The sequence below is a fragment of the Elgaria multicarinata genome, chromosome 2 (assembly GCF_023053635.1).
Source record: "Elgaria multicarinata webbii isolate HBS135686 ecotype San Diego chromosome 2, rElgMul1.1.pri, whole genome shotgun sequence".
In the NCBI taxonomy this organism is placed as follows: Eukaryota; Metazoa; Chordata; class Lepidosauria; order Squamata; family Anguidae; genus Elgaria; species Elgaria multicarinata.
In genome coordinates this window covers 44,396,841-44,410,567 of record NC_086172.1, presented here as the reverse complement: position 1 = coordinate 44,410,567, position 13,727 = coordinate 44,396,841, and the positions used below count along the sequence as shown (strand labels likewise).

The 13,727-nt window shown below is 43.2% G+C and overlaps 1 protein-coding gene across 1 annotated transcript in view; it reads left to right on the top strand.

Moving 5' to 3' along the window:
- Window positions 1–13,727, top strand: part of NOSTRIN (nitric oxide synthase trafficking) — a 30,956-nt gene continuing 17,229 nt past the window's right edge. Inside the window, exons 1-6 of the mRNA XM_063116434.1 lie at window positions 1–200; window positions 2,550–2,635; window positions 7,459–7,542; window positions 8,223–8,285; window positions 8,494–8,575; window positions 10,863–10,925. Of these exons, the coding sequence (XP_062972504.1) occupies window positions 174–200; window positions 2,550–2,635; window positions 7,459–7,542; window positions 8,223–8,285; window positions 8,494–8,575; window positions 10,863–10,925 (405 nt within the window). The 5' untranslated portion in view covers window positions 1–173. The remainder of the gene's footprint in view (window positions 201–2,549; window positions 2,636–7,458; window positions 7,543–8,222; window positions 8,286–8,493; window positions 8,576–10,862; window positions 10,926–13,727) is intronic.

Genomic DNA, 13,727 nt, shown 5'->3' with positions numbered 1-13,727 from the left:
AGCTCTGGATCTTGTTTCATGTACCAGGAAATAGGTAGGAGAAAACCAGTTGCGGGGTTAGTCCCTTAATTATTTCTTGTTTTGCCTTGCTGACGTTGTCTAATTAATTGCGATGGATCTTTCCCAGTTCTGGCTCGGAGTGGAAAGGCTGCGGCAGCAACAAGCAGTTCAGGATGAGGAACCCTCTAGCAAGCTGCGCAGTGAGTAACCTCTGAGTTGTGCATGCCCCTGCTGCCCCTATCTCAGGCTTTTCTTTCCCTCCCTCCCTCCTGGAGATTAGCAAAGGGGATTTCAGGTTGCACAAGGCGAGGAGAGGCGGCAGTTGTGGGACAGGGTGAATTTTTCACTCCCAGCTCCTGGGGAATACCAGGCAGTCAGGCTTCTTTCTTCTTCTTTTTTGCTCTGTGCAACATTCACTCAGTTCTTGACAAGCATGTAAGCTGTGGGGCAGCCTTCCCCGTCCTGGTGCTCCACTCCCTCCCGCTGGGTTGGATTGCATTTCCCAGCATTCTCAGGCAGCACACTAGGAGTTGCAATTCAACACGCCTGGAAGGCAGCCACTTGGGGAAGGCTGCTACTGTGGAGAGAGACCCTGTGCAGAAACTTTTAGATTTAGGGCTTCCTGCTGCTGTGTGGAGAACAAACTGGCTGCATGTTGCCTTTGGAACAGGGCCTAGCAGTGCCATCTCCAGAGGGCTTGTGTCCTACGGCAGGCGTGGGGAATGTGCAGCCTGCCAGATGTTGGCGAACTGCAGAGCCATTGGTGAGGGTGTAGCCCAGCAACATCTGGAGGGAAAATACATTCCCCAGCCCTGGGCACTGATCCTCAAAATTGTTTCACTGTCATGCGCGCATGCGTACACACACACACACACACACACAAAACGTTTCTGTGAGTTTTTGCTTCCAAGACTGTATTTTAAATCTATATTAATCTCTGTATTGCTGCTCGGTTTTATCCTGGTTGTGCTTTTTATATTGTACTTTTATACTGTGTTTTTATGCTGCTGTTTGTTTTATACTTTGAATTGTCTTCATGGTTATTATTTTTGTGAACCGCCCAGAGAGCTTCGACTATTGGGCGGTATAGAAATGCAATAAATAAATAAATAAATAAATAAATAAATAAATAAATCACAGACACAGTTTCTCAAAGAAAGTACAACTAAGCTCAAAGGATGGCTGAGTTGGGTAGGTGGATCTTAAGTTTACAGGGTGGCAAAACACTCTTTCTTCCCTAGAAAGTAACTGGTGAAAAGAAAGATGAAGAGGTGGAAAGTGTTGGGTCAGGTCACTGTTTCTGCTATTTAATATTGTACAGAATTAATATATTTATTGCTTATATTATTTGGGGCCTGTTCTGATAATGCGCTAAGCCATGGTTAGGCCCTGTTGCTGCAAGTGGTTAATGAACGCATTTAAACTGTGGTTATGTAGCCATCATGGTTATGAATGTTTCACATGACACGCTAAGTCTTGGTTCCCACAACACGCTAAACCATAATGTTTAGCTCAAAATGCTTAACCACTGTGACTTAGCGTGTCACCTGAACAGGGTCAATATTGTATACCACCCTGGGAGTGTTTACCAAAGGGCTCAGACATGGTTTTGCATATATTCTCCCCCACCCCACAGGACCTCAACGCTGCAGGAGTGACCAGATACAAAAGAGGGCAGGGCTGCTACAGCTTGAACTGTTGTGATGAAGAGGGAATTTCACCAGGTGCTGCATGCCTACAAATGACACCTGCTGAAATTCCTTTCCTATGCAACTGTTAAAGATACAGGAGCCCTATCATCCTTTCCATATGGTCATCCTACTATGGTGTTGTGAATTTTAATGCTTTTATAAATGTTTTGTATTTGTTTTAATGTATTTTAATCTTTGTAAACTTCTTAGAGATGTTATGGGTTTTTTTTAAAAAAAAGTTAAGCTAATAACAACAACTTTCCCATGGATTGATGGGTGATCTTGCTTTATACTTTCAGGAGATAATGAAATACTGAATTGGAGGAGGGTGGGATGAACTAAGAACCATATCATCTAAACAATGCATGATTTCCCAATAACCGAGAGGGTTTGTATGTTCATGTGGGTGCTACAGAAGGTGTGTCGATTATGAAAATCTCTCCTCCCAATGAGTAGATACCATTTGTATTGGGTGGAGATCATGACCAGATTCCAAGGAGAAGTTGCAATCCACCCATCAATAATAATAATAATAATAATAATAATAATAATAATAATAATAATAATAGGAAACAATATAAAGAAATGATTGGAATCTACGAATCTTCCATTCTCCCTAGTTGGTCTGCTTAAGGTGTCATCGCTTTGCACAGCTCATCCAGTAATCTCAGCTCGCCTTCTATGCCAACATGTCAGTGTTTCTAGCTGTGAAGGTTTATTCCCCACCCACTCGGTCTCCCGTTCCCTGTCCCAGGTTCTCTTATCAGAACCATGTAGTAGGATGAAAAAGCGCAGACAGGAAATATGACCAAATCGCAAACCCTGTAAACATAACTCAGACTGCCTGTTGTGTTTCAGTATGACAGGGCATATCAAGATCTGAAAGGATTTTCCAAACATGGAGATCACTTCTGCAAGCAACTCTTGTCTATTCTACAACAGAGGTACGTTTGCTTAACCTGATAGAATTACACCTAGTTCTCTGCTCTGAGAACTGCTCTGAGAACTCATTTTCTCAGAACAGCAAGGAGGGAGTTCCTGTCCCTGGAACAGATCTTAAGATAGCTTATAATTGATCCCCTGTGTGGTTGAACAGTATATCTATGGCTTGGCCATATGCTGCCTAAAGTATACATCCCCATCTAGTAATTACTATCAAGAGAAGTAAGTGAATGGAGTAAAAGCTTGATAGCAAGGACCAGCTTGGGATGGCTCTGGTGCAGTCCCAGGTGTCTTCAGGTAGGATTGGAAAAATCCCTGCCTGAAACCCTGGAGAGCCGCTGCTAGTCAGTGAGCTTGTTCACATGTAACAGTAAGCCTCCGTGGGTTAATTTCCCTGCAGGCCTTAGCGGAGCACATCGGCTGCCATTTTGAATATGCAGGCAGCGGCACGCTCGTAGCTTGCCATGTCATGCAAACCTGCCGTTGTGGGTTATTTGAATGGTAGACAATCCTTATCTAACTCATAGCATTGTTTTAGAGTTATTTGAAGGTTGTCTCCCTCCTGAAACAACGCATGACACAGCAAACCATGATAACTAACAAGAGAGGCAGTCTTGGGGATGGGAAGGACTTGTGGCATGGGCTCATTCCACGTGGCCTCAGGCTGCCAACATTATGGAGCAGGGTGGGAAGCAACCATGCCGCAGCAGTTCCCACGCGACTGCAGAAAACATTAGAAGGGCCTCTAAAATTCCAGGTTACCTCTTACAGAACATGGAACTACATAAGTTTGATCTAGACTAGCCTTCCTCAAAATGGTGCCTTCCTATGGTCATGCTAAATGGGGATGATGGGATTTGGAGACCAACGTAGCTGGAGAGCAGCAGGTTGGGGGAGGCTGGCCTTGGCAAAGTTAAGCACTTCGAAGCAATTGGAGGTCATTTTAAATGAACTGGACTTTAAATTAGGATGAGCATATGAAAAGGAGGACAGGGCTCCCGTCCGTATCTTTAACAGTCGCAGGGCCGATGCCAGACTATTTTGCACCCTAGGCAAGGCGAGCTACTTGCGCCCCTCTCAAATTGCCAACTTCGATTCGGCTGTTCAAGAAGAGTTTCTGAACTATTATATTTTCCTTTTATTATGTTTTTTCTTTAAACAGCTAATTTGTATAAAACTGTGATCCTTAAAGGGCAGTACTGTGCCCCTCTGAGGTCTGTGCCCTAGGCAGATGCCTAGTTGGCCTAATGGTAGCGCAGGCCCTGAACAGTCACATAGAAAAGGGAATTCCAGCAGGTGTCATTTGTAGGCATGCAGCACCTCATGAAATTTCCTCTTCATTACAATGGTTAAAGCTGCAGGAGCCCTGCCCTCTTTTGCATCTGGTCAGTCTAGAATAGCTCCTGCAGCTTGAACTGTTGTGATGAAGAGGGAATTTCACCAGGTGCTGCATGCATGCAAATGACACCTGCTGAAATTCCCTTTGCAAAACAACTGCTAAAGATACAGGAGCCTGGCCTTACTTTCCATATGGTCACCCTACTTTAAATCCTCAATTGTTTGGCTGCAATCACTCTTGATTTTGTAAAGTTACAAATGAAGTTCCAGAAGATTTACTAAGATGTATTTCACCCAAGGCGGTGAGGGGCGGGGGAGGGAGCTTTTATTTCATCCTGAAACCCCAATTCATTTTGCTGTCAGATATTTTTAGTAGACAGCAGGATGTCATTAGATGAGCATTCCAGCTAGAAATTGCCATTCCACTGAAGATTTGACTTGCATCTTAAACCGCAGGCCTCCTTTTGTATGAGGGGCCTTTATGAAAGCCTTGCTTTTGTAAACATCATGAACTGTTTCACTACAGTAAAGCAAGGGGGAAATTTGACTGCACCCAAAAGGCCTCCAATTCATTTCATAGACCCTGGGATATTGTCATTACTTTCATAACAGCGGGATAATAAAACCCGGCACTTTGGAATTTCATCTCATCTATTTATTTGTATGCTGCTTTCCCATAAAAGTGTGCCCAAAGTGGCTCCCAACATCATAACAAATGAACAGCAGCAAACATAATTTATGACATACCAAACAGCAATAACTATAACAATATTCAAAAAATACAATAGAAACAATTCAAAACAGCCATAATATTGGCAGATAGATACGTAATAGAAATATCAACACATACAATATTCGGTAAAATGGGACAAATAAACTTATCTAATCCAGCAACTAAGCACTACACAGGAGAGAGACATATAAGCAGCGCTCCCCTCAGAGAGAAATAGATCTCCATTCCACATGGGTTCTCCACAATTAGCCCCCCCCACACACACACACACCACTGGCTGGCAGCCACACCTCTTGTGTCAGGCTTCCTCCCAGTTTTTAAAGGGATCCTCTCAGCATTCAGTAAATGTAATTTAGGAACAAATGAAGCTGCACTGTGTCAGACCATCAGTGGAGGCTGGTGCCTCCAATGTCCTGTTAACCTCTCCTGTTAACTTCTCCTGTTAACCTCCAAAGCTTTTCACGGTCTAGCTCCTTCCTATCTCTCCTCTCTCATCTCACACTATTGCCCCGCTCGTGCTCTTCGCTCCTCTGATGCCATGTTTCTCGCCTGCCCAAGGGCCTCTACTTCCCTTGCTCGGCTCCGTCCATTTTCTTCTGCTGCCCCTTACGCCTGGAACGCTCTTCCAGAACATTTGAGAACTACAACTTCAATCGCAGCTTTTAAAGCTCAACTAAAAACTTTTCTTTTTCCTAAAGCTTTTAAAACTTGATGTTGTGCAGACTTTATACTGTTAGTTTTACCCTACCCTGTGCCTGCTTACCCTACCCTGTGCCTGTTTGCATTCTCTTCCCCTCCTTATTGTTTTACTATGATTTTATTAGATTGTAAGCCTATGCGGCAGAGTCTTGCTATTTACTGTTTTACTCTGTACAGCACCATGTACATTGATGGTGCTATATAAATAAATAAATAATAATAATAATAATAATAATAATAATAATGTCAGTGGGGCTGTAAATCCACTCCAGGTTTCAGTCAGAACTCTAATGGAGCCATCCAAGGTGCTTCACACCGATATCGTGCCTTTCTTTCAAGGTCCCGATCCTCCTCTCCATTTTATCCTCATGACAACCCTGTGAAGTAGAACAGGTTGAGAGTCAGTGATTGGCCCAAAATAACCAGTGAGCTTCACAACCAAGTGGGGACTTCAACCCAGATCTCTTGAGTCTCAAACCAACACTTTAACCACTGCACCACACTGTCTCGCATTCACCTTTTGCCTCAGTGCAGCATTTCTAGAGCAGGGAACGTGTAGGATTGCTTGTCGTTTGGGCTCAATGTTCTTAATTGCTCCCAGGCATTTAACACTAAGTTTGTTTTTTAATGGACCCCAGAATCATTGTTTTAAATGGATGCTGTTTTTATACTGTTGTTTTTATGTCTCTGATGGTTTTTAAATTTTGTATACTTTTAATGTTTACTGTTTTTAGCTTTTGTGAACTGCCCAGAGAGCTTCAGCTGTGAGGCAGTATATAAATGTAATAAAATAAATAAATAAATAAATAATTGCGTGGCAGGCTTGGGGGCTTGTCCTCTGGTTCGTATCCCCGTTCTGCTCCGCCCCTCATTTGGAGCACATCCATTTGATCAGTCGCATTCCAGTAAAAGCCAGCAGGAGCGGCTGAGAGACACCAACCCATTTTGTCATGTAAATTACATGGATACTGAGGTCAACCAGGGCATGACTGATTCATGACAGTGCATTAGGGGAGCACTTGGGAGAGGTGTCGTGTGCCTTGGCTTGGCCCTGCTGAGCGACGTGAACTATGGAGCAGCTTTGGGGAGAGCTACAGCTCCAAAGCAACTGATCGTGGCTGTCAAGGGAGTCACCCGCAGATGCTTGTACTGGAAGAAGGGTTCTGCAAATCTGTTTATTTGGAAAAGTTATGGCCTGCTTTCCTTTTGTAAAGAATACTGTCTTAAAGTGTTGCCACATATCCTCGTTCATATAGGCCCCGTTCAGACAACATGCTAAACCATGCTGCTTAACCACAAAATGGTTAATAGAATGCATTATTCCATTAACCATTTTGTGGTTAAGCAGCATGGTTTAGCGTGTTGTCTGAATGGGGCCAATGAGAGGTAATTTGCAGGTATACACATGGTATGCTCAATCCAGGTCTAAGAGAACCTTTTACCAGAGGTGTGATATGAAAACACGGGTGGAGAAACAAAGGTAGGGAGCATGTTAACCCCCGGTGCGATGGAGCTTACACACACACCGCAGTTCTGATCAAGATTGGGGGCCCTGTATCTACTCTAGAGTAAATACGAGGAAACAAATGTAGCTGGCAGCTGGTAGCTACTGCTTTGAAACAATGCTTGCTTTGGCTCTCAAGCTATGGTTCATTGTTCATGTTCAGAGCCACCCATCTGGCCTTGTTTTTGTTAAAGGTACTGCTCTGCAGACATCTCCAGTGTGGTGGATGTTGCCCTCTCTGCACATGCTATGTCATGACTTTGGTCATGTGAACCCAGTTTATTTTCGATGTGGCATGTTGGATCTGACTGCCATGGTTTTGTTCACCCTTTCTTAATAGAAGAATCTAGCACGTGTAGAAAGGGGCAGAATTTGGCTCAAGGTTTATGCTAGGGCTTGATCTCTTTTCTTGCGCAGGAGAGCCACACCTCACCCCAATGTTTGTTTTTGTTTTTGTTTCTGTTTCCCTCCGGAGTCAGCTTTCCAAAGCAAGCAAAGTTCAAGAGAAATGAGTGATTGTGTGTAGTGACCTCTGGTTCCTTTCTTGACAGGGCTAATTTGGAGATTACATATGGGAAAGGGCTGGAGAAAATGGCCAGCAAGCTCACCAAAGTGTTGGACAAAATGAAGGTCAAGTGAGTGACACCACTTCTTCTAAATTGTTCCAGAGCTCTGTGTATCCATGGGCCGGGTTGTCCCGCTGCTTGCTGTGGCAGATGGAGCTCTAGAGGCCCTCTTCTAGAGGAGGGTCTGATGCACAGAGATGGTGGCCTCATTCTGTACAATAGCAGGGAATGCTCTGGTTTGGATACAGATTTAGTCAAGCTTAGAGAAGCCCCATTGAAAACTATGGAACTTAAATTAGTCACAAGTAACCCAAGCCCCCATTGATTTCAATGAGTCTCCTCTAAGCACTACTAAGTCTGGATCAAACCATCTGTATGGGCCATGGGATGGGGATGGGATCCCACATTGTCTAAGAGAACTGTGTGTGTGTAGAGCTTCATCTGGCAGAGAATTGCCTCACAGCTGTGGCCTTTTCCCCAAATTATTAGCAAACATTCCAAGTCATTTTAAGACGCATGCTGGGAGTTCTGTGATGCAAGGAACACACCTGTGATTCTTCTTGCAAAACAATGGTTGTAGAACTAGTCTGGTTCTCAGTTACTTGCACAAGGTTTCATCTTGTGCAAATCTTAATGCAAAACTGGTAAAACTTCCGTAGTGAAGCAGGTGTAATGTTTCCATCGCAAATAAAAACCCGAATGTCTACATGTCCTTTTTGTTGCGGCTGTTCTTTTTGTTCCCTCTTCAGTTATATTTGCAGTTCCTGGCTTTGCGTTTCGGAGGGGATGAAATCTGCATCAGGTTTGCACAAGTAAGTACATTCCGGCCCATTCTTCAAAGTCTATAGTGGGCTGGAAGGGATTTAAAACCTGTACAATAAACATTTCAGTTTTTATGGCTTGCTCTGGGATTGCATGGAGAATATTTATAACTATTTCCTCTGTGCTTGTCTGGCAAATAATTTCTGAGAAAGCAAATTTTCATGCAGCAGGTGTATGTGTTTTATGTTCTCTACTCAGGCAACTTGGCAAATCTATTCAGATGGAAGCAATAAGCCCAACCAAACACGTCCTGGAGCAACATGAGAAAAGGAAAAGAGCAGTGAGTTCAAATAACCTTGGTTTTTCTGATGATCTAGTGCAGGATTCTTCAACCTGACAACTTCCAGGTGATGCCTGGAGTAGAACTACCCTCATCCCCAGCCAGCTTGACTGGAATGGGAGTTGAAATCCAGTTGGGGAAGTCTGACCTAGTGCAATATTTTGATTGCAGTGTTTTCACATGCTATGATGTTTGTTAGAAATCCAGATCATAAAACACAGCCATTCTTGGTTACGTAATTGTCAAGCATTTCTCATTGAAAACAACCACCACCCTATATTTGATCCCTGCCTGCTCTCCAACTTCAAAAATGTTGAATAGATAAAGCTGTTTGAGCAAAAGGAACTCTTTTCTACAGCCAACACTAGATAGGAGAACATCCTTAGAAAGTCATGAATGGTCCTCAGCATGAGGTACACCAGAAAGCTTTGCTTGGCCATCCTTAGTGTAGAGTCGCTTACATCTGGTTATGTACAAGAATTTGTTTTCCGTTCGCAAACCATGCGAACATGTTCCGTTCATAATTCCAAACGCCAGTAAAAGAGCTTTTTGTTTTTAAGTTTGTAAATTCCCAAATTCGCAATTGCAAATTTTCCAAAAAACAAAACAAACAAAAAAGACATGTGTTCATACTTTATTCAATGGCGGGGGGGGGGGGGAAGTGTGCACTTTTGAAAAACATGCACAGAAATGTGGCCATTTTCCCGTGCATGCAAACAAACAAAACTGGTAGAAAAGTGAGCTGAGCTGAGCTTCGGAGTGATTTCTGGAGAATTTAAAGGAGCTCAAAAACCACTGTTGTGCCCATCCCTGCCTATGTCTCCATCAGAGGAGAATATTATTATTATTATTTACATTTTTATACCACCCAATAGCTGACGCTCTCTGGGTGGTTCACAAAAATTAAAACCATGAAAAACACAACAAAACAACCAACAGTCTAAAAACACAAATACAAAATAAAAAGCACAACTAGGATAAAACCACACAGCAGAAATTGATATAGATTAAAATACAGAATTAAAACAGCAAAGTTTAAATTTAAGTTAAATTAGGTGCTAAAATACAGAGAAAATAAAAAAGGTCTTCAGCTGGCAATGGAAGGAATACAGTGTAGGCGCCAGGTGAACCTCTCTGGGGAGCTCATTCCACAACTTGGGTACCACAGCAGAGAAAGCCCTCCTCCTAGTAGCCACCTGCCTCACTTCCTTTGGCAGGGGCTCATGGAGAAGGACCCCTATGGATGATCTTAAGGTCCAGGCAGATAAGTCCATGCCAGTCATGGCTTTCAAATCTGGATGCTTTTCTTAGGTTCAAAAAGGCCCTCCCTGAGAAACTTCCAATGGAAGTGTTTTACTTGTTGGCACACTTGCTCAGGACATCTGACTCACATTAACACAAAAAGGGTGGTGACGATAGGTGACTGGCTTCTCCTTGGAATTTCTTCACCGTGGGATTGTCTCCTTGTTATGGGGTGGGATGCGCATCTTCAAAATCTGCTCCAGAGCTCTGGGAAACCCTCTAGATTTTCAAGTAACACAGAGAGCTGCAGTTGCGAGGAAAGAGTCCCATAGGGCTAGTGGACTTACGCTAGCATGATGTTGAATTTAATCCTATGGACATTTGTGGCAAACCTGCAATGATAACCACACCACAGCCCTAGAACAACTGTGATACAGTCTTTAATGCCTTGGATTTTTTCATTGGGCCCATTCAGAAGACACTTTAAACCATGGCTTTTACCACAGCGAATAAGGCCTTTTGCTTTATTCACCGTGGTTAAAGCTGTGGTTTAAGGTATCTTCTGAACAGGGTCAATATGTATTATGAACTGAAGAACATATGTAATTTTTTTTAAAAAAACAGCCTTTTTCAGTGAAGCAACACTTCTTGGATGGATTCCAGTAAAATGCAAAGAGTGCCTTTCTTAAGTAAGGCTACAATTTTGTTCCATTAAAGTCAAGGGTTGCTTGCTCTTGATTCAGTAGGAGCAGGATTGCCACATAAATCTATGAGGATCTGGCTTTGCAAGTGAAGTAGGCTCTTACAAAGTTGATGCGATATAATTTTTTTCCCCAGCTGTATTTTCTTTTAAAATTAATTTAAAGCATTTTGACCGCGCCTTCTCTTAAAAAACTCCAATGTGGCTAAATTAACAGAGACTGTAAACCTAGAATCACTTTGCCCCAAATAGTGTTGATCAGAGACTTCTGTTATTAGAAAACAAAAGCTGACAACAGAATTATGATTTGCTTTTCCAATGTGGTGGTGTTTCTCCCCCCATAAGCTAGATAATACCATTGAGAAGACAGCTGGAGTGGTTATCAGCAACTGGCATCAACAAATAAAGGTAAGTTCCTGTCTGGTGATACTGCAGAAGTACGTGGGCATAATCTATCCCAGCCTTTCCCCAACCTGGTGCTATCCAGATGCATTAGACTACAATTCCCATCATCTATTAGCCATGCCATCATCCCAGTTGTAGCCTAACACATCTGGCAGGTGTCAGGTTGGGGAATGCTGATCTTTCAAAAGTAAATTTTACCAACTCCCATTGATTGTAGTTACATGAATGGACTCAGGAGTGCTTAACGAGAACTAGAAGCGCCCCGTGATTTCAGATAAAAGGTATTGCCTGGTTGTGATATAATGCCGTGTGTGTGTGTATATATATATATAAATGGAGTTTAAATATAAACTTGGCATTTATCCCCAGATGGTAGAAATAGGGAATGCCATACATCTTCTTATGAGCATTACACCATAACTATATTATACTCAGTGGAAAGCAGTGGAGTCTGTAGCCCAAATTATCTGAAATGTAGTTCAATGTCTTGGGAGCACTTGTGTTAGTCTACAGCAACCTTCCCCAACCTGTTGCTCTCCAGATGTTTTGGACTACACTTCCCATTGGCCATGCTGCCTGGGACTGATCGAAGTTGAAGCCCAAAACATCTGAAGCCCACTTAGATGGGAGAAGCCTGGACTACAGGCTGGAAGATAGAAAGCTGTCTTTTACGGGCCAGACTATGCAGTGCAGTGCCCAGCCCAGAAGGTGCGATATTTACTGGAAGCAGCTTTCCAGAGTTTCATGCTGGATTCTTTCCCTTCCCTATCTGAAGAGGCTGGGGACTGAACCTGGGGCCCTTCGGACTTTTTTCTACTGGACCAACAAGGCCACCTACATTTTTTTCAACCCAGGGCCACTCCCTGTTTTCCTGGGAACTGAACAGGTATTGGGAACTGGATATTTAGCTTGTGGGCATATGGGATTATGTATATGTTTCAATCCCAGCTTAGCTTTACTAGACTAAGGCACCAAAGTCATTCTATGATCACCTCTTAGGGATTTTAATATATTAAGTGATAATTACATATTTTAATTAATAATTACAAATATTTAAAAATCCACTGATTGCACAAGAATTCCAGCCTTTGAAGAGCCTCTGTAGCTTTTGTGTTCTTGATCAAGGTATTGATCAAGATGTCTTTGAACATCTTGATCCATACCTTGGTGGAGCTTTTAAACACAAGGATTAGTGTATATGTTCAGGGATAGCTAATAAGCTGGAGTGCATAATGTTTTTTCAAAGACTTCGTGGATGCTAGTGGCTCCGATTTCGGTGAGGCTGTGAATCCATTCTGGGTTACACTCAGAACCAGACAGAACTCTAAAGGAGCTATTCAAGATGCTGAAACTATTTTAGGAATTGGGTTCAGCACCTTGGAAAGCTCCTTTAGAGTTCTGGCTAGTTCTGAGTGAAACCCAGAATGGATTCACAGCCCCAGAGGAATCGGAGCCCCCAGCCCCCGGTGCTTACAGTTACACTTTTTGTACCATGCGCTGCACTTCCTAATCTAAGGTAGTAAAGTCATATATCTTGACTTCAGCAAAGCTTTTGACAAAGTACCACATGACATTCTGATTAACAAACTGGCTAAAAGTGGGCTAGATGGAACAACTATTAGGTGGATTCACAGTTGGCTACAGAATCGGACTTAAAGAGTACTTATCAATGGAACCTTCTCAAACTGGGGAGAGGCAACGAGTGGGGTACCGCAGGGCTCAGTCCTGGGCCCAGTGCTCTTCAACATTTTTATTAATGATTTGGACGAGGAGGTGCAGGGAACGCTGATCAAATTTGCAGATGACACCAAATTGGGTGGGATAGCTAATACCCTGGAAGACAGAAACAAACTTCAAAGTGATCTTGATAGGCTGGAGTGCTGGGCTGAAAACAACAGAATGAAATTTAATAGGGATAAATGCCAAGTTCTACATTTAGGAAATAGAAACCAAAGGCACAGTTACAAGATGGGGGACACTTGGCTCAGCAATACTACAAACGAGAAAGATCTTGGAATTGTTGTAGATCACAAGCTGAATATGAGCCAACAGTGCGATATGGCTGCAAGAAAGGCAAATGCTATTTTGGGCTGCATTAATAGAAGTATAGCTTCCAAATCACGTGAGGTACTGGTTCCTCTCTATTCAGCCCTGGTTAGGCCTCATCTAGAGTATTGTGTCCAGTTCTGGGCTCCACAATTCAAGAAGGATGCAGACAAGCTGGAGCGTGTTCAGAGGAGGGCAACCAGGATGATCAGGGGTCTAGAAACAAAGCCCTATGAAGAGAGACTGAAAGAACTGGGCATGTTTAGCCTGGAGAAGAGAAGATTGAGGGGAGACATGATAGCACTCTTCAAATACTTAAAAGGTTGTCACACAGAGGAGGGCCAGGATCTCTTCTCGATCCTCCCAGAGTGCAGGACACGGAATAACAGGCTCAAGTTAAAGGAAGCCAGATTCCGGCTGGACATCAGGAAAAACTTCCTGACTGTTAGAGCAGTGCGACGGTGGAATCCGTTACCTAGGGAGGTTGTGGGCTCTCCCACACTAGAGGCCTTCAAGAGGCAGCTGGACAACCATCTGTTAGGGATGCTTTAGGGTGGATTCCTGCGTTGAGCAGGGGGTTGGACTAGATGGCCTTGTAGACACCTTCCAACTCTGCTATTCTACGATTCTATGAGATATTCCCCATGCTCAATGCAGTGACTGACAAAATTATCGTGACTATCTTCATTAACAAAAGATTAGTTTGGGCAGGGAAAATAATCAAGACGTGGAGGCTGTCTTCACGGTGCTGGATTGGCA